Source organism: Bubalus kerabau, chromosome 11 (genome assembly GCF_029407905.1).
Source record: "Bubalus kerabau isolate K-KA32 ecotype Philippines breed swamp buffalo chromosome 11, PCC_UOA_SB_1v2, whole genome shotgun sequence".
Lineage (NCBI taxonomy): Eukaryota > Metazoa > Chordata > Mammalia > Artiodactyla > Bovidae > Bubalus > Bubalus kerabau.
In genome coordinates, this window is record NC_073634.1 from 10,127,005 (window position 1) to 10,154,640 (window position 27,636).

The 27,636-nt window shown below is 42.7% G+C and overlaps 1 protein-coding gene across 6 annotated transcripts; it reads left to right on the forward strand.

The window, feature by feature from the left end:
- Positions 1-27,612, forward strand: IL1RL1 (interleukin 1 receptor like 1). Of its 6 annotated transcripts, XM_055539521.1 has the most exons (13): positions 126-6,050; positions 6,292-6,341; positions 6,640-6,696; positions 6,972-7,143; positions 8,244-8,454; positions 10,070-10,244; positions 10,338-10,500; positions 11,933-12,004; positions 14,350-14,491; positions 14,590-14,729; positions 19,174-19,320; positions 20,611-20,778; positions 25,126-27,262. In XM_055539521.1, exons 4-13 carry the CDS (start codon positions 7,083-7,085, stop codon positions 25,509-25,511), a joined length of 1,665 nt encoding a protein of 554 aa, XP_055395496.1. In that variant the 5' UTR covers positions 126-6,050; positions 6,292-6,341; positions 6,640-6,696; positions 6,972-7,082; the 3' UTR covers positions 25,512-27,262. The 6 variants fall into 6 exon arrangements, with proteins under 6 accessions (XP_055395494.1, XP_055395499.1, XP_055395498.1 ...); XM_055539524.1 differs by lacking the exons at positions 126-6,050; positions 6,292-6,341 and adding an exon at positions 22-113 and having other exon boundaries at positions 6,640-6,679; XM_055539523.1 differs by lacking the exons at positions 126-6,050; positions 6,292-6,341 and adding an exon at positions 29-113.
- The last annotated feature ends 24 nt before the right edge of the window (positions 27,613-27,636 follow it).

The following is a 27,636-nucleotide window of genomic DNA, read 5'->3' on the forward strand; positions in this document are numbered from 1 at the left end:
AAAAGAAGTGTGGCTATCCTATGTAGCACAGAGCTGTTAGAGAACTGCTAACTTTCTAGTTAGCAAACTCTGCTGGTAGGAAGCTGGGGAAGAAAGAGCTCACTAGCCAGATGGTAAGTGTCTTTCCTTGCAGCGTTTTTCAAAAATGCTTTGATCTCAAAGGGAATGGAATTTGAACGCAAAAATTTAGGTTGAAAATAATCATTGCCCTTGATTTTCTGTTTATGAAAAAGGTAGTCTTACCAGTGGGAAAACCAAGGTAGAGAGTGATGAAGTCCCTTAAAGTCTTGTTTGTATTATGTGGAACTTTGGCCTCATGTGCGTGCTAAGTCGTTTCAGCCATATCTGACTCTTTGTGATGTGTTATGGACTGTAGCCTGCCAGGTTCCTCTGTCCATGGGATTCTCCAGGAAAGAATACAGGATTGGGTTGCTATGCCCTCCTCCAGGGGATCTTCCTGACCCAGGGATCGAACCCACATCTCTTACATTGCCTGCATTAGCGGGCGGGTTCTTTACAGCTAGCACCAAATGGGAAACCCATTGGCCTGCTGTATTGGAAAAGAAATGGAGGAGGGTGGGTTTGGAAGGGGGTCTTGTGGTATATAGTGCATGCAGAGTGCTCATATTCCAGAATTGTTCTTGCTGGAATCCGCTGAAATTCAGAAATGGAATCTGCTCAGATGGTGGAGAAGGGAAAAAATCTTGGGAGGAAAAGAGCTCCTCAGTAGGGGTTGGGGGGGCAGGGGAGAGGAATGTAGTGTGTGGAAGTGGGGAAGGAAATAGGATGGAAAAAAAGAGAGTGATGTGTTTCAGGAGGAGGGCTGCTGGGGGCCCGTCTTTTGAGGGAAGTGGTGGGTAGGGAGGAATAACTGACTCAAACCCATGTCTGGCATGGGGACCTCTGGTTGATGGCTCCGTTCCTCTCCTCTCTGAAGGCTCTCAACAAAGCGTGCAGGGTCAAATGTGGCAGAGCTGGCCCCTAAAGCTGCACCCACTGTGTGTCAGGTGTGGAGAAGAGGGAGCTATGTATATTCATGTGCCGTATTTAATGACATATTCATGTGTCACTGCCCCCAAAGTCTCAATATGGACCTTGTCATGACATTCCTGTTAGTCTGTATACAGTATGTGAGAGAAAGCTCTGACACCCACAGAACCACATTTAATCCCTGCTCTTACTCGTGACTCTAGACTATTCATCTAACCTCTTTAATTCTCGTACTGTTCACTTATAAAGCCAGCATATTAGTACTAACGTCAGGCTCAGAGGGTGGTGTCTAAAGATGAAATGGGTGTAAAGTCATAGGTGACTCAGTCAGTAAAGAATCTGCCTGCAATGCAGGAGAGCTGGGTTTGATCCCTGGGTCAGGAAGATCCCCTGGAGAAGGAAATGACAACCCACTCCAGTATTCTTGCCCCGGAAATCCCATGGACAGAGGAGCCTGGCAGTCTACAGTCTATGGAGTCACAATACTTAGTGACTAAACCACCACTTAGCTAATATCAGATGCTTAATAATGTCTGCCCTCATCATCATCATTATTTTTTTACTTTTCCTACTTTGGGAATCTTCACCTCTGTGCCCTACTGGTAGCCCGCTGTGGCTGCTGATTTGAATCACAGAATCCCCAACAGGAAGGAGAGTTCTCTCTGCTCTTGAACAGGATGTGTAGGTAAGGAGCTTGACCCTTCCAAATTTGGATATGTGAACCAGTAGCTCAAAAAGATCGGGGATGTCTTTGGTTTTCAGATTCTTGCTTTTCCAGTAGAAGAACTCTTCATCTACGTCCTTCAAAATATTTGTCCTGTGATTATGAGGGTCATATTTCTCTGCTTGCCCTTCCACACTTTCCAGTTTTTTGCGAGTATGGAGAAAGATGGGGCTTCCCAAGTGGCTCAGTGGTAAAGAATCCACCTGCCAATGCAGGAAACCGGGTTCAACCCCGGGGTCAGGAAGATACCCAGGAGAAGGAAATGGCAAACCACTCCAGTATTCTTGCCTGGAGAAACTCATGGACAGAGGAGCCTGGTGGGTTACAGTCCATGGGGTCTCAAAGAGACAGACATGACTCAGCGACTAACAACAAGAGCAAAATTCTCAATACTTCTGCAGTGATTTACACACAGAGGTTCAAACTGATCTGTGAAGGAAGGATGAATACCTCTCTCCAGGGGAGTTTTCCAGGGAAGGTGAGCAGCTTTTCTCTTGTGTAGCTTCAAGGTCTATCTGCTTGCACTCTGGAAGATCTCCTCCAGCCTGGTGGGTTTAATTTCATCTATATACTCATGTATCCCGAATTTATATATATATCTGGATGTAGGTCTCTAACCTACATGTATCCCCTGAACTTCAGCAGCAAATAGCTCATTGATGCCCTGACATCTCCAGCTGTATGTCTAAGAGGTTTGCCTGGTTGTATACGTCCCATACTGAGGGATTCTCACTCCAAACTCTGTTTCATGTCCAGGCTCCACCTTAGTAATTAGGAGAAAAAATATATGGCCAAATTTCGTGCTAAGTTGCTCCAGTCATGTCTGACTCTTTGTGACACTATGGACCATAGCCCGCCAGGCTCCTCTGTCCATGGGATTCTCCAGGCAAGAATACTGGCATGGTTGCCAAACCCTCCTCCAGGGGATCTTCCTTGACCTAGGGATAGAACCCGAGACTCCTGCATTGGCAGGCAGGTTCTTTACCACAAGCATCACCTGGGAAGCCCCCTATGGCCAAATTAGTTTAGATAAATTCTGAAAATGAAGAGTAATTCTGAGAATTCTTAAAAAGAGGGTAATCTGCCCTTGCAGTCAGCAGGCATTGGAAGATTTCTGCTTAACTTGGCAGAATTCATGGCTGCTCAATATCTTGGATTTAGTTATTTACTGGAAGCCCTTGCCTTTCATGTGTTGTCTTGCTAAGTTATTATAAACTACTATACTTTTACACTGGATGGTATCATAGTAGTTAGAGGCCAAAATTGCTTAGTTCTCTATAGAAAATGGCCTTAAAGGAAATTAGGGCTATTTATTTTATTTCATCTCCCTGTCTCAATCATAAGAAGGAAAGATTTATTACTGTAATCTCTCTTTTCAGTTAAGATTAGGGGAAAAAAAGACGTGTCTTTGAGGTTCAGCAAGTCTGGTTTCAACCCCAGCCACAACTGTGTGAGCTTGGTCAAATTATTTAACCAGTCTCATCCTTGGGTTTTTATTTTAATCTGTAAAATTTGAATGCTGCTGCTGATAAGTACTATGCAATATTGTACTTTCAATGCAAGGAGTTAATTGTTGAATAATTGAATTATTTTATAGTAAAGCTTTTATTTATCACAATAGCTAGACTTTATTAAATGCTTCTGGAAGATATCATGGGTATGCTATTAAAACTCTAACTGAAGCCTTATTGAAAACTAGGAAACCAAGATAACCATGGCCTAGTCTGAATGAATAAATGCCTAAACTTAATTTAAAAATTTTAAGATGTTTTAGGATACAAAATGTAAGTTTGTATTCAAATGTAAGCATGTTTAAGGTAGTTTTATTTTGTTTGTCAAAATGTTACCTAGAGGTTACAGTGTCCTGGGCGCTGTTCCAAGCTTGCCTGCTGCTGATTCTGTGGAGCAGATTCTCAGTGCCAAATTCCATACGATCTTAACAACTGAGTCAGGCGTAGCGATAAGCAGATCTAATTCCTTGAAGAAAAGCCAGCATCTTGTGGTGAATCTCCCAGCAGTGACAAGACTTTTCATCTCTCCCTCTGAGACCGCATGACTGATATTGGTGCAGAAGGAGATGCCTGCCTCAAAAACATTGCCAGCCACAGGGGAGAAGGGCGAGAAGTGGTGGTGTTGTCAATTGGCTCCAAAAATCCACTAGAACGTTTCTTGGGCAGCACCTCCTCTTTCAACCTTCATCATATCATAGCAAAATAATATAGTGGTTAGGAATCTAGCCTTTGGAGCCAACCTGCTTGGGTTCAAATTCTGGCTCCATCTCTTAGCATAACATAACTTGTACCATTTGCTTACCCTCTTGGTGTCTCAAGGCTTCCCTGGTGGATCAGACGGTAAAGAATCTCCCTGCAGGGCCGGAGACCCAGGTTGGAGCCCTGGGTTGGGAAGATCCCCTGGATAAGGGAATAGCAACCTACTCCAGTATTCTTGCCTGGATAATACCATGGACAGAGAAGCCTGGTGGGCTACAGTCTGCGAGGTTACAAAGTGTAGGACACGACTGAGCAGCTATCACTTGGTGTCTCAGTGTCCTGGTCTGTAAAACAGCTATAATAATAACAGTGCTTGTATCACGGGCGGTGGTGAGAATGAAGGTGCTGAGAGTCATTTCCTAGGCAGGTTGATAGGAAATCTAGGGGTCCCCAAGGAGAGAGGGGTCTCCAAATGGACGAAATAGCCTGCAAGTGTCAGACATTTTTATCTCTCTGAAGCGGCAGGAGGAAACAAACTAGCAATATTTTTTTCCTTCTCTATACAAATTTAAAGGGAGGTTTCTCTTAAAATACTGTGTTGCCATAATGACACCTGGTTTCGCCTTGAAGTTAGCTATTCTTGAGCCTAGAGATAACCAATGCCTTTTTCTTATGGAAATGTTTGTCTTAAGCTATGCTAATGTACTACACCTTTACCCCAAACTCTGTCTCCAAGTCGGTTCCACCTCTTGGCCCAAAACCTACTTGACAAACCAGTATGTTATACTCAGATATTGTTCCCCTAATCTATGTAAATGAAACTATTTGTATGGTGGTCTGCCCTTCTTTAAGATTCAAGTTAATTATTTTATGGCCCAAGATAAACCATTTGGTGCCATTCTAAATTTTAAGACATTCCTTTCTTTCATTAACAGACTGCTAGTGACTATATAACATCCAGCTGAAGACTAGCAAGGGGGTACTCTTTCTGCCCCCTTCTGATGCCTATGTCAGAAGCTTTCTCTATCTCCTTTATACTTTAATAAAACTTTATTACACAAAAGCTCTGAGCGATCAAGCCTCGTCTCTGGCCCCGGATTGAATTCTTCTCCTCCGGAGGCCAAGAATCCCGGTGTATTAGCGTGATTCAACAACAACCTTTCAGTGCTAATACATGTAAGTCATTGAGAACCGTATGTGACATACAGTGAGTTCCTGAGAAGCCTTAACTTTGGTTATTTATTACTGTGCTGGTCTGGAATCAGTCCCAGAATCCTTCTGGGATGTGGTGAGTTTTAAGTTAGTCAAATTTACTCATGACTGAGTCACACCAGCTATGTGGAGCTAAAGGCAAATTTGCAGCTAACATTTGTTTGACATGGAACCCAAGAGTTGGGGCTCACAGTTTTCCATGTCATTCCCTGTTAGACAGTCTAATGATTTCCCTCTGTTTCTATGAACTCCTTAGAAAAACTTGCCTTTCCCATCTAAGAGCCCTGTAGGGACTTGAATCTGAGAATCTGGAATCCGTGTTTGGATGAGACTATGTTAGTTCTGGACCTTAAACAGTACATTTGCAAAACCCCTTGGAGTCTGTTTACTTTTTATCTCTTGCCCCCATTTGCTTTTGAAACTCTCTCAGAACCAAAGCTGCTATAACTGGCTGAGCCTTCCTCGCTAGAGTGTGTCAAATAAAGTATCAAGGAGTATCTGGATGGGCAGTCATAGTGTTCCCGGATTTCCAGATCATTTGGAACTCAAATTGTAATAATATTGGAGCCACAAACGCCAAGCATTAGCTTGAGTAACTGATGCTAAAACGGGATAAGATCTGATTACTTCTTCCAAAGGATTATTCTGTTGTCCTTAAATATTTATATATCAGGGTCAAGAGTTCTTGGTATGCAGTGAACCGGCACTTTTGAACGAGCCATGGATTTTGGCTCAAGATGAAATTTTAGGGTGGGTGGAGTGGGTGTGTGGAAGGATGTCTCTTATCTCCCCTTTCAAATAAAAGGGGGAATTTGTGCATGTGGGGAGTCGGTAAGGAAGAAGCCACAAGAACTAGAAAATCTTCACGGCTCAGTCACTGACTTGAAGTTCTTTCCTTCTGCCCTTCACTTTGGGTAAGCATCCTTTACTTAAGTAAAGTTCGTAGTAAAAATGTTTCCATACATGTAATGAGAAAAGTACCAACAATTCATGTGTAGAGGAAATATGCTATCCAGAAATATATTAAGGGTTATTGTAGTCATCCTATATTTGTTGGTTTCTTTATTGGTTCCATCTTTCCTCAACTTTTTAAGAAAAAAATATATAGCTGTTATCCTTTTGTTGAAAGAAAAAAAATGTAATTGTTTTTCATAGACCTTCAACTCATCTTAGAAAGCCTTTGGTGGATCTTGAGGACAAACAGGGTGAGAGACATGTTTTTGAGGGTTTGGAATGGTGTCTAGGGCAATAATTTGATGACCGTTTTAGCCATCTCTTTCTCATAATCCTTAGGAAACATGGGATGAGAGCTTGCCTGTGTTCTTGGGGGAAGAAGGGGATCATGTTAACGCACAGCCAGTTGCCAGCTTGTGTGGGTGTTTGTGGTTTTATGTCAGCATTTATAATACTGTGTTGTCTAGGGTCACTTGACTTTTATGATTTTCTTTCTTTTTTTTTTTTTTTTTCAAAAATAGAAACTTATTTTCTTTCCTCTTAATTTAGCTTCAATCATGAGACAGTGAAACAGGACGGCCATCATCAGGTCTGCATGGCCCCAAGGTCTAGTATTCAATGATGTGTGTCTGAAGTTAGCTCATATACTAAAGATCTGCTAAGGATGACTCCTCCTTGCAAGGGGCAGGGGTATTAAACAAGTCAAAATCATGGCTGTAAATATTTTGCTTGAGAATTTTAAAAATTATTTTTAATTGGATAATAATTGGTTTTTAAATTAATTTATTTTTAATTGGAGGATAATTGCTTGCTTGTGATTTCACATGATTCATTTTTTTTTGGTAGAGATACTGACAGTTCTTTGCAATTATCTGTCTTAGGGAATATCATCAATCTCCTAGGTGGGAGCTTTGCCATTGGATGTCTCAGACTCGACCTGAATCATCTTGAGAATCGGTTCTCAGCACCTGCTCTCACTTGAGAAACTGAGAATGAGACTTTGGGTCTCGGTAATTCTAACAGCTCTCATACCTTCCACATCAGCTAGGTTTAGTAAGTATTGCTTTTGAACTAAGATTTAAAACAATTTTAATTAAGTAATTCCAAGAACATGTGCCTTGCTATCCAATTGCTCTAACTGAATGGCAATGTGGAGAGTTCATTTACGTTCTACAGTTATTCTTTTTTAAAAATTCATTTATTATTTATTTTTGCTTGTTCTGGGTCCTTGTTGCTGCAAACAGGCTTTTTGTAGTTGCAGTGACCAGGGGCTCCTCTCCATTGTGGGTTGCCCTGCAGCATGTGGGATATTACCAGACCAGGGATTGAACGTGTGTCCTCTGCTTTAGCAGGGGGATTCTTATCCACTGTGCCACCAGGAAAGTCCTTAGAGTTATTCTTCATCAGCAGCTCTTCATTTGTCCCCTTTATGGGGATAAATTTTTTATAACAAATACAGCATCATTTTGATTTAATGCATTCAAATACATCAAAATGTAACATGACGCCTGCACATAGATGTATGGGCAGTGTTTGTTGACTCGACAACATGCTTTGTGTAGGTGGACTTGGCTGTGTTTCTTTGGAGCAATGTGGAGGATCAAGGTCCAGGTTAAAGCACTAATTTACGTACCCATTGTTAGTCGCTCAGTTGTGTCCAACTCTGCAAGCCCACGGACTGTAGCTTGTCAGGTTCCTCTGTCCATGGACTTTTCCAGGCAAGAATACTGGAATGGATTGCCGTTTCCTTCTCCAGTGTACCCATTAGAATATTTCATAAAAGAGCTTAGACGATTTACTTATTCTTTCTCAAAGTGTCACAAAGTATGACAGCTTTCTCAATTTAATCTTGCTGTTGTTTAATCATTAAGTCATGTCCGATTCTTTGCGACCCCATAGATTCTAGCCTGCCAGGCTCCTCTGTCCAAGAGATTTCCCAGTCAAGAATATTGGAGCAAGTTTCCATTTCCTACTCCAGGGGATCTTCCTGATCCAGGGATGGAACCTGAGTCTCCTGCATTGGCAGGCAGGTTCTTTACCACCATGCTGCTGGGGAAGCTTAGAAGGGGATATTTAGAATACCAAAATTGTAATCTTTTCATATGATCACTTCAAGAAATTTATGTGTGTGTTTGTTTGTTTTTAATTTGCAGGCAGACCATTTTTGGGCCTGGAAAATGAGGCTTTAATTGTGACATGTCCCAGACAAGAAAAATATCCATACCCTGTGGACTGGTATTACTCAAAAACCAACAAAAGTATTTCTACCCAGAGAGGAAATCGGATAGTTGCCTCAGGGAAGTGTCTCAAGTTCCTCCCAGCCAAAGTCAGCGACTCGGGATTTTATACCTGCATTGTCAGACGGTATTGTCCAGGCCTGCTCCTTCGTCTTTAACAGCTGATATTCTGAGCTGCCTCACTTCTCTTCCCTTTCTAGACCTCTCGAACAGTCATATTTATGAAGTAATCTGAATAAAAGAGCACTTCTAGGAATGTCTTCATGGTGAAGTTCAGGTGCTGGTGAACTATTTGTCATTATTACTTGGAGGCACTGCAAAGCATGCAGTATTTTAGTTCCCCGAACAGGGATTGAGCTCTGTTAGGGATGTGCCCCCTGCAGCGGACTCATAGAGTCTTAACCACTGGCCCACCAGGGAAGTCCCTGGTGAGCTATTTGGATGCATAATTGCAGGGCTTAACTTGTAGCCCAATTAGAAAAAGACCAGGTTGTTCTAGTGGCTGAGAAACTGAGAGCAATCGCTCACTTTGAGTTCCAAATAAGAACAATCCAGTATAAAAAGGTTAGGCTTGTGATGAATGTAAAAGGGTGGTCACCTGGGCCTTCCACCTGAGGGGCAAGCCCGAGTGCATTACTCTACATGCGGTCATCACAAATGTTGTCTCATAAATGTTGTGTGCCTGTTTGGTAAGTATAAGCTATGAGACCAACTATGTCCAAAGGCAAGTCGCTCTAGCTCGGTGCCTGGGCTCTGAGGTCAGAGGGTGCTAGTTTTGAATCCACGGTCCTCACTGCTTATCTGTGTGCTGTTGTTAAGTTGCTTCTCCTTCACTGTTCCCTCATCTGTCAAATACACATGATAACAGAACCCACTTCAGAGCCTGTCATGAGCCAAAATGAGGTAACGTTACCACCATAAATGGTACATAGAAAACTCTTAACAGATACTAATTATTTTCATTATTATATCAGGGGTTGGTGTTACACCACATATAGTATATAGAGAAATGGTGAGGGAGTCCTTTTTAAGGCTACAGCAGAGGTTATGTTTTAAGCTTCGCTGGTGGCTCAGTGGTAAAGAATCTGCCTGCCAATACAGGAGATGTGGGTTCATCCAGGAAGATCTGCTGGAGAAGGAAGTGGTAACCTGCTCCAGTATTCTTGCCTGGAGGACCCCATGGGTAGAGGAATCTGATGGGCTACAGTCCATGGGATTGCAAAGAGCTGGACACGACTGAGCAACTGAACAGCAGCTACAAGGGGTTATATTTTATTTAAAATGTAACCAAAAAAGCAATTAAAACTTTAGATTTTAATGACTATTTTAAAATAAGAACTACTCTATAGCAATTGTTTTAGGAAGAAACATTAGAGTTGAATTATTTCATAGTGTTAGTATTCAGTAAAAGTTAGAGTCAGAGTAAGTCACTTCATAATGCTGCTGCTGCTGCTGCTGCTGCTAATGCTAATATTAAGTAAAAATTAGAGTCGGATTAGGCTTCCCTGGAGGCTCAGTGGTAAACAACCTGCGTGCCAATGCAAGAGACGCAGATTTGATCCCTGGGTTGGGAAGATCTTCTAGAGAAGGAAATGGCAATCCACTCCAGTATTCTTGCCAGATTAAAAGTTGGATTAAGTCATTTCATAATGCTAAATAATATTAAGTAAAAGTTAGAGTTGGATTAAATTATTGCATAATGCTAAGTGACTTTTTAAAAATTGCTTACTTTATTTTAATAGTCCTACCTACAATAAGACTGGATATGTGAATGTCACCATTTTTGAAAAACAACCAGATTGCAATATTCCAGATTATCTGATATATTCAACAACATCTGGATCAGAAAAAAATTCCCTAATATTTTGTCCTACAATTAACCGCTACAATTGGACACAGCCTGTTGAGTGGTTTAAGGTAAAAAGAAACTTGCCAGGAAATAGATGAAAATACACAATCAAAATAGGTAAGAAAGAATTACTAAAAGTGGACTGGAACCTTTCATTTCAGAACTGTGAAGTTCTCCAAGGACCAAGGTACCTGGCACACAAGTCGTTCTTGCTGATTGACGATGCAACCAACAAAGATACTGGTGATTATACATGTAAATTTATACACAACGAATATGGAGTCAAATATATTGTAACAGCAACCAAATCATTCACAGTTACTGGTAAGCTACTGAATGTAACAAGGGCAATATTGAAAAAAGATAAAGTGAGAGAAATTGTGTCCTTCTTGTTGATTTGCCTGTATTTTATCCTCCTCCTTGAGCTTCCTCCTGCCTCATCTTTTCTTACACATCCTCTAATATGATGCAAGGAGATTTTCTAAATTATACACCATCATGTTTTAAGACATTTGGGGGAGGGGGCGAAATTATACTATGAATCCAAAGCCACATCTGCTCTCTCCTCTATGTTTTAATTTTTCAAAGGTAATGCAATCACCTAACTTTTTTTGAACAGCAACTCAACTATTTGAAGAGCAAGATTAACTCTCTTTCTCCCAATGTCTTGTCAGAGTTTCTGTAAATACAGCAAGATCTATTTACTCTCTGATATAACTAACTGGATTAGAAGTATAATAAGAAACTTTATAAAGAGATGCATAGATATTATTGGGTGGTTTTCAATCTTGATTTGCAAGGCTTTCATCATCATCTACCACCTTAGGTGGTCATTTAATTCAAATTTTTATTTCAAATTCACTTTACATTCTATAAAAATCCATCAGGGGAAAGGCTTCACAATCAAACCTGACAGATCTACAGAGCTGGGGTCTCCTCAGCATAGCTTGATCTATGGGTATAGATGAAACCTATATGCCTGGCACATTTCTTTGGGCAGAACAATAGTGGACAAGAGTTTTGTCTGGAGTTTTCCAGGGCTCCGCCCCTGTAAAATGAGCAGCACTGGACCACATTTGTGCTCGTATCTCTCAGAGTTCAACATCAAACCCCACGGAGGTCCTTAATCACAGCATTCTGAGATAAGTGAGAATCAAGGGGTACAGGAATGCATGCGTGCTCCATTAGAACTAACTTCTCATTCAGTTAGTTATATCAGAGATTAAATAGGCTTCTGTCTATTTACAGAAACTTTGAGAATATTTTTACCATGTCTAAGCAACAATGCTACAGGAATTTGGACTTTCTGATATGGCAAGCCACACAGGTGGAAGGTTGCGAGCAGAAGTGTAGACTGATGTGTTTATCACTTTCACGGGTCTTTGGAAATCCCCCCTGTAGCATTATGCCTAGTCTATAGAATCGAGGTTTTCTGGCAATTGCTACATTATGCAATTCATTTAATGGTTTGCATAGTATTTGTTTTAACAATAAAAAAAGAGAAGAGAAAATATAAAAAAAAAAACAAACAAACACATAGCTAGTAACAGAAAGGTATTGCTTGACTGTTTTTGTTTCATTTGTGTGTGGGGGGGTTGTATGTGTATACATGTGTATTTCTTGCCATAGATCACAATAGAAAAATTTGAGCAACTTCACTACGAAATAGGACAGAAATATGAAAATACAACCTTTGTATTGACGACTACTCAATGCTCTCCAAATATTGAAATTCTGTCTTTGTCTTTAATTTCAGAGGAGCAGGGCTTTTCTTTGCCTCCTGTAATTATAGCGCCTCCACAAAACGAAATAAAGGAAGTGGAAATTGGTAAGAAAACTATAAGAATACTGTAAAATTTTTGCCTGGAAAATCCTTCCACGTGACCCGGGGGTCAAGCTATTTCCATAGTAGGTCTTGAGGATTAAATGAGATATACTTGCAAACACCCACCTTGGGCACTTTCTAAAATTAGGGATATGTGCTCACCACCATATACAGCACTTACATTTGTACTGTGCTCTGCTTTGCTTTTTGTTTTTTGGTACTTTCACCTGTGCTGCCTCATTTCCCTCTTGCTTCTGTCCAGGAGGTAGATATTGTCCCACTCTATGTTTATGGATGGTTAGGCTTAGACAGATCAGTGTGTGCTGTATGCTAAGTCACTGCAGTCCTGCCCCACTCTCTGCGACGCTATGGACTGTAGCCCGCCAGGCTCCTCTGTCCATGGGATTTTCCAGGCAAGAATACTGGAGTGGGTTGCCATGCCCTCCTCCAGGGGATCTTCCCAACCCAGGGATCCAACTCGCAACCCACACCTCTTACATCTGCACTGGCAGGCAGGTTCTTTACCACTAGGCACCTGGGAAGCCCCATCTTTCTATTAGAACACTAGAGTACCTTGTGTTCCAATTGTGTGTTTATACCGTTGTCATCTCCCGGGAGACTCTAAACTCCTTTTCTCTCTTCAGATGCCTCTTGTTTGTTTTTTTCGTATTTTTAAAGTCTTTCCTGAATTTGTTACAGTATTGCTTCTGTCTTACATTTTGGCTTTATGGCTGTGAGGCATATGGGATCTTTTAGCTTCCCAATCAGGGATTGACCTCACACCCCCTGCATTGGAAGGAGAATTCTTAACCACTGGACCACCAGAGAAGTCCCTGGATGCCTAATTCTTGACCCAGAAATTACGAACTCAGTAGGGGACAGCTGAATGCTCTGTCCTAAGGCAGGAAACAGCCCTTAAATCTTTCCTCTGAAGGAGGAAGTCTCAGATTAACAGGAGGGAGAGTAGAGAGGCTCTTGTTAGAAGATTAGAAATAGTGGAATAGTTAGAAATAGTGGAATTGTAGCTGAGTCAGGTGAAATGGTTTTACCTACAAAGGAAATAACAGGGAGAGGAGGGGTATTTGGTAGGATGAGAAAGGAGTGGAAGACAGCCATTAAAAAGAAATTGCAAATGACCCAATTTCATTCCTTTTTATGGCTGAGTAATAGTCCCCCAAGTAAGTGAAAAAAGTCAGAAAGAGAAAAACAAAAATTGTATATTAATGTATATATGTGGAATCTAGGCAAATGGGGCAGATGAACCTATTTCAGAGCAGGAATAGAGACGCAGATGTACAGAATGGATGTGTGGAAATGGTGGGGGTGGTGGAATGAACCGGGAGTTTGGGACTGACATATATACACTGCCGTGTGAGACAGATGGCTAGTGGGAACCTGCTGTACAGGGCAGGGAGCTCAGCGTGGTGCTCTGTGAAGACCTAGAAGATTGGGATGGAGGGGGGTGGAGTGGGGTGGGATGGATGTCCGACAGAGAGGGGATATGCGTGTACATACAGCTGATTCGTGTTGTTGCACAACAGGAACACAACATTGTAAAGCAACTCTGTGTGCTTAGTCGCTCAGTCGTGTCCCACTCTTTTCAACCCCATGAACTGTAGCCTGCCAGGCTCCTCTGTCCATGGGATCTCCTAGGCAAGAATACTAGAGTGGGTTGCCATTCCCTTCACCAGGGGATCTTCCCAACCCAGGGATCGAACCTGTGTCTCCTGCATTGGCAGGAGGATTCTTTACCACTGAGCCACCTGGGAAACCCCAAACAACTATATCCCATTTTTTTTTTAAAACAGCTATACTCCAATTAAAAAAAAATAAATTTCAATGTATAGTAAAGGGAAATCTTAGATTATAATGTAGCATTGGTGAAGCCTCTTTAGTTTCTGCTGCAGAGCAGGGGAGAAAGGAGAGGGGGGAGGGGGCTGACCTTCACCCTGACCTGTGAGTGAAATGAAGAAGCTGGGAGAGGAGAGGAGGAGGCGAAGGGAGGGCAGAGAAAGAAGAAGGTGCTGCTGATGAGGTAGGGAAACGGGGATATATTTATAGCCATGCATCTGCCTGCAGTGCAGTACATGAGGACTGGCTTCCTGGGTCGGGAAGATCCCTGGAGAAGGGAGTGGCAGCCCACTCCAGTATTCTTGCCTGGAAAGTTCCTTGGACAGAGCATCCTGGCAGGCTGCAGTCCATGGGGTCAAAAAGAGTCAGATGTGACTGAGTAACAATTTCACTTTTCTTTCGTGGCACACAGAGGGTGTTCAGTGAATTTTTTTCACATTAAATTAAATCCCATTTGAACAGATTTTTATGGATGAGTTTCTTTCCTTCTTATCTAGGAAAACCAATAAACATAACGTGCTTGGCTTGCTTTGGGAAAGGCCCTCAGGTCATGGCTGAGGCCTTCTGGCGGGTGAACGGAAGTGAGGTTACGAACTTTGGTGAAACGAGAATACAAGCAATGCAGGAGCAAACGCAAAGGTATTTTTAAATGGCAGTTAAAGCAGCCCCCTACCTTCCCACAAGGTTTGCAACTGCGCAGCAAGCACTGAAAGTAACCGACTGCCTTTTAATCCTAGCAATGAGCTGACTTGCCGAAACACCGTTTTAAGAATAGAGGATGTAAAAGAAGAGGATTTGACATCGAAGTATGACTGTCTGGCCATGAATTTCCACGGCTTCATCACGCACACTATAACACTAAGGAGGAAAAATCCAAGTAAGGCGTGTTTCTGAGACTCCAGTCACTTGGGTTTGCTGTATCAACTGTAAGCTGATATCATATTCTTAGAGAACAGTGTGTTGGCGTGCGGTTGCAGGAAAATCCATCAAGACAACAAAATGCTCCATCTCACAAATTGAAAAAGGCAGGAGGAGAAAAGATTTGTCCTAGGTGTAGGCATTACACATATACACATTGTATATAGAGACAGATATATATTGTGTAGAGGGACAGAATTCAAGACAGAAAGGAAGCGATTGAACTGTCACTGTGCTTTTTATGATCAGCACACTCAGACACCGTTAAACCAGTCAGTAAGGACACACTCCTTCTCCCTGGGAGTGAGTGCACCTTTCTTCCACTCCCTCCATGTATGACTGTGCACAATGATGGCAGCAAAAAATAGTTTCACAAACACTTCCTTCCTGAGCACCTGTCGATTCTCTCACTTGTATGCACATCCAAGTAAAGACACTCCCTTGATTAGATGAAGCATTTAGTCCAGTGTAACAAAGGGTGCAGGGAAAATTTTGATATCTTTTCTTGTCACTCTATGTGTGATGATGTAGAAATTATTTAATGTGTTTGTCATATAGTCACAGGGAGAGTTCAACTCTCAGTTTATACCAGTAAGTGGGGTACTGTGCTGTGCTTAGGCGCTCAGTTGTGTTGGACTCTTTGTGACCCCATGGACTGTAGCTCCGCCAGGCTCCTCTGTCCATGGGAATTCTCCAGGCAAGAACACTAGAGTGGGTTGCCATGCCCTCCTCCAAGGGATCTTCCCAACTCAGGGACCGAATCCAGGTCTCCCGCATTGCAGGTGGATTCTTTACCATCTGACACACCAGGGAAGTCCAAGCGAGGTACAGTCCAGATTAATTTGGATAAACCCACAGCAGCACAACTTGACTGGGAGAGATGGGAAAATTTAACTAATTTGATAGAGTTATTTAGTCTTTGCCTGAAGTGGTCCTTGGGATTTTTCTTGTTTAAATTCAACACGAACAAGCCATGACTACTGCAGATGATTTTAAATGCTATCATGCTCCACGGGTTGTCAGGATTCCGCTAGTTATATATACATATATGTATCCATGTCATCTCAGGATGTGTTGACCCTGATGAGATGTCATTTTATGCTGACATTTGTGGTGTTGGTGGGCACAGAAGACCCCACAGGAACGGGGAAGCCACCTGACCCCAACTCTGCCATGGTGTCCTTATCCCACTGCTGTCTGTGCTCACATTGTCGTTTTATGAATGTTCTCTAGGTTCCTGTGTATTGGAATTTTTTTTTTTATTGGAATGTAATTGCTTTTTTTGTGTTCGTTTCTGCTGTTCGACCAAGTGAATCGGCTCTGCGTATACATATATCTTCCACCTTGGATCTCTCTCCCATCCCCGCCCCCATCCCACCCCTCTAGGTCATCACAGAGCTCCCAGCTGGAATTGTTCTCATGTTCTGCATACATGTGATTTTGTTTCTTCCAATTCATCTTTATATGCTAACTTTCACCTGCTTTTCTTCAAATCAACACGATTATACTCTGTCTCAAAAACTGTGTAAATTAAACAAAAATTGTTGCAACTGCTTTTAATGGTCATAATCAATTCTTTTGTTTCTAATCATACAGTAAAAGAAATTACACACTGTCCTGAATTTTAAAAATGAAAACTTAAAAAGCCTATGTCCCCATATGATTAAATATTCAACATTTGATACCACTACTATCAATAATAATAATGCGTGCATTCAGTCGTGTCCAACTCTTTGTGACCCCAAGGACTGTAGCCCACCAGGCTCCTTTGTCCATAGCATTCTCCAGGCAAGAATCCTGGAGTGGGTTGCCATCCCCTTCTCCAGGGGATCTTCCCAATCCAGGGATCGATCCAGGTTTCCTACATTGCAAACAGATTTTTTACTGTCTGACCCATCAGGGAATAATAATAATAATAAACATTTATTCATTGTTCTCTAAATATGAGGACCAGTCGTTATTTTTCATATAATTTTTCATTTGTTTTATCAAAAATCCATAATGAAGTTACTATTGCTATTGTCTACTTTTATAGATGAGGAAACTGAAACAAAGAGAGGTTGACTAATTGTGCAGTTTTACGAGCCAGGATTCAGATGCAGCTTTTCCTGTTTATAAACACTTATGGAAAATATTCAGTGTTAGGCATCACATATAAGGGTTATTTATGCATTTGTAAAGTAACATTTAGGAAGATACTGAACTTCAACTTCTCTTAATGTCTTCAATTAACTTCTCTCTGCTTGTAAACCAATCACATGTATAAATATTGTGCAAGAAATTGGGATTCCCAGCGCTTGTCCAGATATTATTTTTAGAAAACGTGACCTGGAGAGGAATCATGTTGAAAAAATTTACTTAGGGAATATTTATCATTTAAGCTGATGACAACACAGACACCAGGCCCACGGCCAATTTTCAGTTTTGAATCAGCTCACTTTGGTCATTATTTTTACATTTTTTTTATTAAAATTTTTTTTTTATTTGGTCATGCCATTAGGCATGTGGGATCTTAATTCCCTGACCAGGAATCCAACCTGTGCCCCCTGAAGGGGAAGTGCAGAGTCCTAGCCACTGGAGTGTCAGGAAATTCCCTACCTTGGTAATTCTTGATTTCATAGTGCTAGATAGTCAGGGAGCTGATGAACTAATGAAGGAATTTGCAAAACTGGGAGCCTATGTTTTGAGATCAGATGCAAATGAAAAGGGAATTATACAGCCAAATCTCATTTGAGTCTCCTCAAATTTATCTTTAAGTGGGACTATTTGTAAGATAGGATGGTTAACGATTTTAAAGAGGGAAGTAAACTTACAACAGCCAAAATTACTATTGATGAGCACAGTCCTTACATTAAGTTTGTATGTATCTGATACAGTCCAGATGGGGACCGTCTTGCATATATATGTTGTGAAGCAATGAGTAAGGGTAAAAGTGCAGCAGTGGCTAAAAAGTGTTCAACAGAAGGGAAATAATGGTGTATTTAGGACCTGCTGCTGCTGCTACTGCTGCTAAGTCGAGTCAGTCGTGTCCGACTCTGTGCAACCCCACAGACGGCAGCCCACCAGGCTTCCCCGTCCCTGGGATTCTCCAAGCAAGAACACTGGAGTGGGTTGCCATTTCCTTCTCCAATGCAGGAAAGCGAAAAGTGAAAGTGAAGTCGCTCAGTTGTGTCCGACTCTAGTGACCCCATGGACTATACGGCCTACCAGGCTCCTCCATCCATGGGATTTTCCAGGCAAAAGTACTGGAGTGGGGTGCCATTGCCTTCTCCGATTTAGGACCTAAAACCCAGTAATTTGACTTTATGAAACACTCATTAGAGAGTTACAAAGTTCTTGTTTCTCCCATTGCTTTCACCAACCCCAGATGCGGTAAGTCTCTAAGACCTGCTGATTATTTCTCCCTAATGCCACCAATGCCAAGCTTGTCCACTCCTTTCTCCTTATTATATGGATCTGGCCCCTCCCATACTGCAGAAACTTTCCTCTCATTCTACTTCGAGGATCTATTGGCCACAGAAACAAAACTTCCATACCATCAGACTAATCTTGCTTGAAAACCACCTTTATTGTTAAGGAACCACTCAACACTCTTCAGTGGTTCCCACGACCAGGATAGAGACAAAATGCTTTTGCTGGACCCTCCAGTCTGATCAGAACCTAGGCCTGGATCCAGCTTTCCAATCATGTATTCCAGCAATTCCCCAAATTAGATTATCTGTCTTCCTCAGAAAACACACTCCCATCTCTGCCCTTGGAATCAGAGCATCCTTGCGTGCCAGGAGTGCATTTCTTCCTTTGAAACTCTCCGAGTCTTACTCGGAGACCTTCAGGGACCTCATTCTGCAGGAAGTCTCCAACTGCTAATCCAGCACACAGTGGGCACGCCTTCCTAAAACCTCTGTTAGCTAAAACTGAGTCTTTCACTTTCTATCTTAGCTAAGTTTACACGTGTCTCTACATGTTTTATATTGAAAAGACCCTGATGCTGGGGAAGACTGAAGGCAGGAGAAGTAGGGGACAACAGAGGATGAGATGGCTGGGTGGGATCACTGATTCAATGGACATGAGTTTGAGCAAACTCCAGGAGATGGGGAAGGACAGACAAGCCTGGCGTGCTGCAGACCATGGGGGCGTAGAGTCAGACATGACTGAGCGAGAACAACAGCTGTATCTCTTATGCTTTGAAAATCCCCTACAATGCCTAGCCTGGTGCCTTGCACAGACTGGAGGCTCAATAACCGTTAATTTACTGATTCTGGAAACAGCCATGAGAATTCCACGTAGGCAGTCCTTGTGTGAATCTCTTGTCCTCCCAATGGATGCCAGTACCCACGTGTTTTTTTATTTTCTCCTGTTTTAGAAATAATAATAATGTTTCTCCTCCCCCATCTTTTGAATAGTGGATCAACAAAGTACCTACTACATGCTTGCAGGATTTACCCTATTATTATTACTAATCAATGCCTTGGTGATAATTCTAAAAGTGTTCTGGATTGAGATTATTCTGTTCTGGAGAGACATAGTTAAACCTTCCAAAACTAGGAACGGTAAGTGGCAAGTTTCAAATTTTCTTTAATGGAAAAGGTTCTATAATGGCTGTTGTTTGCTTATCTAATAATCTCTTAATAGTTATGCTACTAAACTTAGATTTTCTTTTGCTTATTATTAGCGTATTATCAATAAATCTTTTTGAGTACTCAGAGGACACTCTTCATCCTGTCTGGTCATTCCTTGTGGTTCTGAAATTCACCTAAACAGCTCCAATTTTCTCCCCAGTAGAACTGCTGTTCTTACTAATTCCTCAATAACAGAATCTGCTCCCAGCCCAGAAAGGGCATTTGGGGAAATATGTACTGGTAAAACTTTACGGAAGTCAAACATTTACAAATTTGTTCCTCTTTTCCAGAGGTGAACATGTTAGAAAGGTCCATCAGATTGTAGGTGTATTTTTGCCAGAAACCCTGTTCCATAAAGAGTGTTACCTCCCTACATATGTACACACATGAAAGGAAGCAGTTATACCAGCTAAATATGAACACCGTTCTTTCATTTGGAGGCAGATAAAATTTAGATTTTCCATAGAGTCACTCAACTAGAGCTAATTGTTTGATTTGTGAGAAATTCAGACCCCTTAAACATTTCTCCTCCCTTGCCACCATGAACTACCTTTTAGCATTTTCACTTCCCCATGGGGAAAAGAAAAACTAAAACTTAGATCTGCCTGGCACAGCAAAAAAATCCCTTATCTGTGACTATAAATGCTTATTAATATATTATTAATCAAACAGGACAATATGGTCTGAACTAAACTGGTCAGGCACTTGTCTGTGTTCAGTCTGAACACCTTGAACTCTGCCCAAGTTCAGCGTGAACTCTGTTCGAGTCTGAGACAGTAAAAAGGAGAATGTGGGACCAAGACTGGTTCCCTGATGACTGTACTCTGTGTGTGCTGAGTCGTGTCTGGCTCTTTGTGACCCCATGGACTGTAGCCCGCCAGGCTCCACTGTCCATGGGATTTCCCAGGGAAAAACACTGGAGTGAATTGTCACCTCCTGCTCCAGGGGGTCTTCCCAATCCAGGGACCGAACCCGAGTCTCTTGCATCTCCTCCATTGGCAGGTTTATCCTTCACCACTGTGCCACCTGGGAAGTCACTTTCTGATGACATTTTGGGGATGGTAGATTGTTGTCATCCTCTCCAGATTCTAGAATATTGGAGGGGCTGTGGTATATTCACCAATAATCCTAAAACTCTCCCCGAGAAATGTCTATCAAGAGTAAAATGAGAATTTTTTAAGGACCAGTTAATAATGTTGTGTTCCTTGTTCTCATGTTTAGATGGGAAGATCTATGATGCTTATGTGATCTATCCACGAAGCTGCAAAAACAGTCCAGAGGGGGCCAGCTCTGTGGAGTACTTTGTTCACCAGATTCTGCCCGATGTTCTTGAAAATAAATGTGGTTACAACTTATGCATCTATGGGAGAGACCTGCTTCCTGGACAAGGTAAACTTATCCACAACCATCAGGGACAGAAACTCTCATTCCTCAGAAAGCTAAGTGATGAGCTCTTGGATCAGGAGTTGCAATCATTATTCCAGGTCTTAGGACCAGAACTTTTAAATATTTCTCCAGAAGAAGGAAGTACTTCTTCTTTTCTTCTCCTCTCCCCATCACCACTCTGATCCTGAGGTCTTCACAGGAGTGGCAGTGATGTGAAGACAGGGTAAGACATCCTTGTTTGTGGATCTGGCAGGGCCGGTAAAGAGTCTACCTGCCAATGCAGGAGATACAGGAGACACAAGTTCAATCTGAGTCAGGAAGATCCCCTGAAAAAGGGAAAGGCAGCCCACTCCAGTATTTTTGCCTGGGAAATCACATGGACAGAGGAGCCTGGTGGGCTACAGTTCTTGGGGTCACAAAGAGTTGGACAGGACTGAGCAACTGAGCACATCCACCTGCCCAGGTCCACCACTAGGAGAACTGACATCTCTGAAGTCTGTCTAGATCTGAAAGAAGACTTAACATCCAAAGAATTACATTCTCCTATCCAGAGGCACTGGCTAACATATTTGAAAGGACTCAAAGTTTTTATAATTTTCCTGACACTGAAGAAACATTTGCAAATGTATGTCCTCACAAGAACATAGAATTGTCTTCTGTTTCTTAATACTCCTCGTCAATTTCACATGCTTTTGACAGCTGGGTCACAACTCTAGCATTTCGGTAGTGTTTCTTCTTTCCCTCCATATTTATGTCAAGTACTACCTTAGGGACCCTCTTTTTTTTGGGGGGGGGGACAAGGAATACCACTTTATTTAGAATGGCCAGCCTCAGGGAGGGTATGTGTTAATTTCCTCTTTCCTGTAGCTACCCCCAGGTGGACAGGGTCCTGAACAAAGACACTTTGGAAACCCTCCTTCTAATGCTTCTCGAATTCCTCAGGGACCAGGAAGCATTTGGAACATGAACCAGGCAGGGTATGTTTCATAGACTGTGAGTTTCAGCTGGCATTCCTACCACAAAGAGGTATTCAAATGCCTATATGCGAGACAGCAAAAAAGACACTGACCTAAAGAACAGACTTTTGGACTCTGGGAGAAGGCGAGGGTGGGATGATTTGAGAGAACAGCACTGAAACATGTATATTGCCATATGTGAACTAGATCACCAGTCCAAGGTCGATGCATGAAACGGGCACCCAAAGCCCGTGCACTGGGACAACCCAGAGGGAATGGACAGGGAGGGAGGTGGGAGTGGGGTTCAGAATGGGGGACACATGGTGGATACACCCATGGCTGATCTATGTCAATGTATGGCAAAACCCACCACAGTATCGTAAAGTAATTAGCCTCCAATTGAAATAAATAAATAAAAATTTTTAAAAAGAAATGAACACATCAAAGGTGAATATGATTCATCCTGAAATATTCAGGTACTGTTAATGGCCTAGTACCAGCTTGCGAGAACTGTAGAGTATACAATTCAGGAGGATGTAACCCACATCTCTCCCGAGGTGTCCTTCTTCCTCCAGCTCTCCCCATTGGCTATTTGTGGACACCATGGACTGTAGCCCTCCAGGTTCCTCTGTCCATGGAATTCTCCAGGCAAGAATACTGGAGTGGGATGCCATTCCCTTCTCCAGGGGATCTTCCTGACCAGGCATGGAACCCACGTCTCTGTTTCCTGCATTGGCAGGCAGATTCTTTACCACTAGCGCCACCTGGGAAGTCCATGTCCTCTGATCTCACCTCAACTAAAATAAATTAAAAACCAACACCAAAATTCACTTTTCCCTTAGAATAATTTCATAACTGGGCCATGCAGTGCATTTCTTCTCATGATGGTTACCCGCCATCGGCTCTTTCAAGCCCACTGTGCACCCCCTACTCCATCCAGTGGCCTGATGACTGAACTTTATGGAAGGCATCATCTGCTTCACACCAGGCTAGGCCAACGGGAGGCACAGGCAGGGGCTCAGAGGGCAGGGTGTATCCCTGGTCCCCTCCGGGTGGGGTAGCCTAGGTAGCTGTGCTTCTCCCTGCTGAGCACTGGCTGCTGTTGGCTGGTCCTCCAGGTACACAGCTTGGGCTCCATAACCGTTTCCACCCTTCACACCTGGAGGGTGACTGTCACTCTCTGATGTCACCAGCTGTGGAGGTCTGAGCATCTCTCATTGATTTCCCTTGGCTCCACCCACATCCTTTATAAGCTGTCCTTTCATTAAACTCTCTCTTCTCTGTGCTTTCAAGTATTCTGAGATTTCTGTTAGGATCTACTGACACAAGGGCTCTGGCTGGCACCATTTGACACTGATTTCATGCTTCCAACCCTGTGGACTGGCAGTCTTTGGCCCCTGCTCTCTAAGAATCTCTGGACTTTTTTATTTTTTTTCATGGATGTGCTTCCTTCATCACGCTCTTCCCTCTTGCTTTGACAGCTGCGTGTTTTGCATGTTTTCAGTCCACCCAGAAGTTAAGGGAAATCACCGTAGAGTTGACGGTCCATAAACAGTCACTTGACAAATGGATCTCATCTTCCTTAAAATTTTCCTAGTTTCAATCAAATTAGCTTCTAAAAAAGAGACTACTGGGGGTTGGGGAGGGGGGGTGAGCAAAGTGGATCCAAGACTTCCTAGAGACTTGAGTCAGTTTAGAGAAGCAAAGGTTCCTGAGTTTGCGCTCTTCAACAAGAGAGTTAAAATTCTAAGTCAGAGTGAGAGTAGCATGGAAGTATATACATTACAATGTATAAAATAGGTCGCTGGTGGGAAGCTGCTGTACACAGCACAGGGGACTCAGTTGGGTGCCCTGTGATGACCTAGAGAGTGGGATGAAGCAGGGGTGGGAGGGAGGCTCAAGATGGATAAAGTAAGTGAAGTAAAGTTGCTCAGTCGTGTCTGACTCTTAGTGACCCCATGGACTGTAGCCTACCAGGCTCCTCTCATGGGATTTTCCAGGCAAGAGTACTGGAGTGGGGTGCCATTTTCCTTCTCCAGAGGATCTTCCCCACTCAGGGATCAAACCCGGGTTTCCACATTGTAGGCAGACGCTTTACCATCTGAGCCACCAGGGAAGTCAAGACGGACGGGATATGTGTATACTTATGGCTCAGATATGCAGATGACACCACCCTTATGGCAGAAAGTGAAGAGGAACCCAAAAGCCTCTTGATGAAAGTGAAAGAGGAGAGTGATAAAGTTGGTTTAAAGCTCAACATTCAGAAAACGAAGATCATGGCATCTGGTCCCATCACTTCATGGGAAATAGATGGGGGAAACAGTGGAAACAGTATCAGACTTTATTTCTGGGGGCTCCAAAATCACTGCAGATGGTGATTGCAGCCATGAAATTAAAAGACGCTTACTCCTTGGAAGAAAATTTATGACCAACCTAGATAGAATATTGAAAAGCAGAGACATTACTTTGCCAACAAAGGTCTGTCTAGTCAAGGCTATGGTTTTTCCAGTGGTCATGTATGGATGTGAGAGTTGGACTGTGAAGAAAGCTGAGCACTGAAGAATTGACGCTTTTGAACTGTGGTGTTGGAGAAGACTCTTGAGAGTCCCTTGGACTGCAAGGAGATCCAACCAGTCCATTCTGAAGGAGATCAGCCCTGGGATTTCTTTGGAAGGAATGATGCTGAAACTGCAGTATTTTGGCCACCTCATGCGAAGAGTTGACTCAATGGAAAAGACCCTGATGCTGGGAGAGATTAGGGGCAGGAGGAAAAGGGGACGACAGAAGATGAGATGGCTGGATGGCATCACTGACTGGATGGACATAAGTCTGAGTGAACTCCGGGAGATGGTGATGGACAGGGAGGCCTGGCGTGCTTTGATTCATGGGGTCAACAGAGAGTCGGACATGGCTGAGAGACTGAACTGAACTGATGGGTGATTCATGTTGTTGTACAGCAGAAACTAACACAACATTATAAAGCAATTATCCTCCAATTAAAATTTAAAAAATTTTAACAATTCTAAGTCCTTTTGCAATATGTAAACTAATATTCTAGGAAGATAATGTGTAGATAATTCCTCTGTGCATGAAATTCTCCAGGCAAGAATACTAGAGCGGGTAGTTGTTTCCTTCTCCAGGGGATCTTCCCGATTCAGGGATTGAACCGGGGTCTCCCGAATTGCAGAGGGGTTCTTCACCGGTTGGGCTACCAGGGAAGCCACAACGTGTAGACAATGAACCTGAATTCCAAGTCTCCTGCTATGTAACTGTAGGTTCCCCCTGAGCTGAAGAACTCTCGACTGCTCTGCCTGGGAGAAGAGAGGGCTTGGCACTTGCGCGGTGACAGAGGTGTGCGGGTTCTTAACTCCTCTGCCGTGTCTTTTATCACTAGATGTAGCCAGCGCAGTGGAAACCAGCATCCGGATGAGCAGGCGGCACCTCTTCATCCTCACTCCCGAGATCGTGCACAGCAAGGAGTTCACCTACGAGCGGGAGATCGCCTTGCACAGCGCCCTCATTCAGCAGGACTCCAAGGCCATCCTCATTGAAATGGAGGCTCTGTGCCCGCCTGGCGGCCTGCAGTTTGAGGAGCTTCAGGACTCCCTTAAGCATCTCATCAAAGTGCAGGGGACCATCAAGTGGAGGGAGGACCATGTGGCCAACAAGCGGTCCCTGAATTCCAAGTTCTGGAAACATGTAAGGTACCACATGCCACCGGTGCCAAGCCGACTTCCCAGGAAAACTCCAAGCTTGGCATCCTTGAGTGCCCAGGGGTAGCAGTGGTTGCTTTGATGGCGAATGCATCCCGTGTTGTGCATCCGAATTTCTCCTGAGTCACGCTGCTGTACCAGACACTGAGCTCCAGAAATAGGACTATAGCGGAGGGATTTCAGACCTCAAGCTTCATGCTCTAACTTTACTTCCGTTTGCCTGATTTCGGGTGCATGCAAAATGCCCAGGGATTTTCAGCCTCAAGCTCCCTGACTCTTAACCTCACATTCCATCTCCCTTGGCTAGTCCTTCTCCATTGTGGTTTAGCATCTTCTAGCTACAGGAGCCTGGTGGGCTGCAGTCCACAGGGTCGCTAGAGTCGGGCATGACTGGGCGACTTCACTTTCACGTTTCACTTTCATGCATTGGAGAAGGAAACGGCAACCCACTCCAGTGTTCTTGCCTGGAGAATCCCAGGGACGGGGGAGCCTGGTGGGCTGCCGTCTATGGGGTCGTGAAGAGTCGGACACGACTGAAATGACTTAGCAGCAGCAGCTATACTTTTCCTCTCTCTCACTCTCTCATTCTCTCTCTCTTTATCCCTTGTCTATATTACATATTTTGAACATATTTTGAAAGTTTTAGAATTAAATTTTCATGTAATCTTAAAGAACACTCAGATCATCTCTAGTGGAACACTGGTATTAAATCTTCCTCACTCGGCCAGAACATGTTCGAGTTTATTCAACCAGATGCTTAATTTTTATCATCTCAATATTGCCGATTTTGTTGGTGTACCTTACTCAATTATCCAGTTGTCATTATATTTGTTAGTTTTCATTCTAAAATTTATTTCATATGAGAGAAATGAGAATAATCATACCAAAACTCCTTGTATTTCTGTGGTAATCAAATGAGAAATAGAAGTATTTAGACCAGAGTAAGAATTCATGAAATAGTGACAACTTGTTAAGACATGTTCTTGTAATGTGGATTTCATTCTGTGTCCTCTTAAGCAGAGGTCCCCAGTCTCTGGGATCTAATGCCTGATGCTCTGTGGTGGGGCTGATGTAATAATAATAGAAATAAAGTGCACGAGAAATGCAATGAGCTTGAATCATCCTAAACCATCCCCCGCCCCACCCTGCCCCACCTTCCATCCATGGGAAAACTGTTTTTCATGAAACCGGTCCTTGGTGCCAACAGAGTTGGGGACCAGTGCTGTTAAGAGTAAATTCTCTCCAGATTCACTACCACCTGGAAGGACAGAGGCTGTTTTGATTCATGAACACAGGATATTTTGGAACTGATTTTATTTCCTTCTTTGCATTAACTACTTGAAAGCATAAAGCCAAATCTGGAATCTTTCTATAGCAAATACATGGGATATCATAACAGGGAATTGAAAATAATCTCTTCCCTAGCTCCATAATAAAAGAAACTGAAAAATTGGATGTCATCAAAATTTCAGATGTCTGCTGATAATTCTCACCTTACTAGTCTCTTTGGGAGGGGCAGTTCCTTTTCAGAGAGAAGTAAAGTAAGAATTTTTCCAGGTTTACCTATTCATTTTTAAAATCACCTATTGATTAGCAGACATTTAAAATTTTGATTATGCCCAAGTTATCATTTTTTGTTACATGGATAGTGTTTTCTGTGTCCTAAAAAAAATTTTTTTTTTTTTTGCTTATCCCAAGGTCATGGAGAATTTGTCTTATGTACTGTTATGAAATGTGTATGATTCCAGCTTTTATGTTTAACTCTATGGTCTATTGTAAATTAATATTTGTATATAGAAATATTCCCCCAATTACTTCAGCAACATTTGTAAAATACTTTTCATTCCCTACTGAACTGACATGGTATCTTGGTTAAATAGCTATAGACTATACATGTGAAAGTGAAAGCTGCTCAGTCGTGTCTGACTCTTTATGACCCCATGGACTATACAAGTCCATGGAATTCTCCAGGCCAGAATACTGGAGTGGGTAGCCTTTCCCTTCTCCAGGGGATCTTCCCAACCCAGGGATCAAACCCAGGTCTCCCCCATTGCAGGCAGATACTTTACCAGCTGAACCACAAGGGAAGCCCAGACTATATATGTATGGATCTGTTCTTTTATTTTCCACGTGTATGCTCATGCTAATATCACGCTACCAAGAGTACTATTGCCTTGTTGTAAACCTTCAAG

Bases quoted from the DNA above. Each gene is read 5' to 3' on its own strand.
- IL1RL1 (XM_055539519.1), top strand. From the start codon at position 7,083: ATGAGACTTTGGGTCTCGGTAATTCTAACAGCTCTCATACCTTCCACA. The intron at 12,005-14,349 runs GTAAGAAAACTA...CTTCTTATCTAG, and splicing joins AATAAAGGAAGTGGAAATTG to GAAAACCAATAAACATAACG. The intron at 14,730-19,173 runs GTAAGGCGTGTT...TCTTTTGAATAG, and splicing joins ACTAAGGAGGAAAAATCCAA to TGGATCAACAAAGTACCTAC.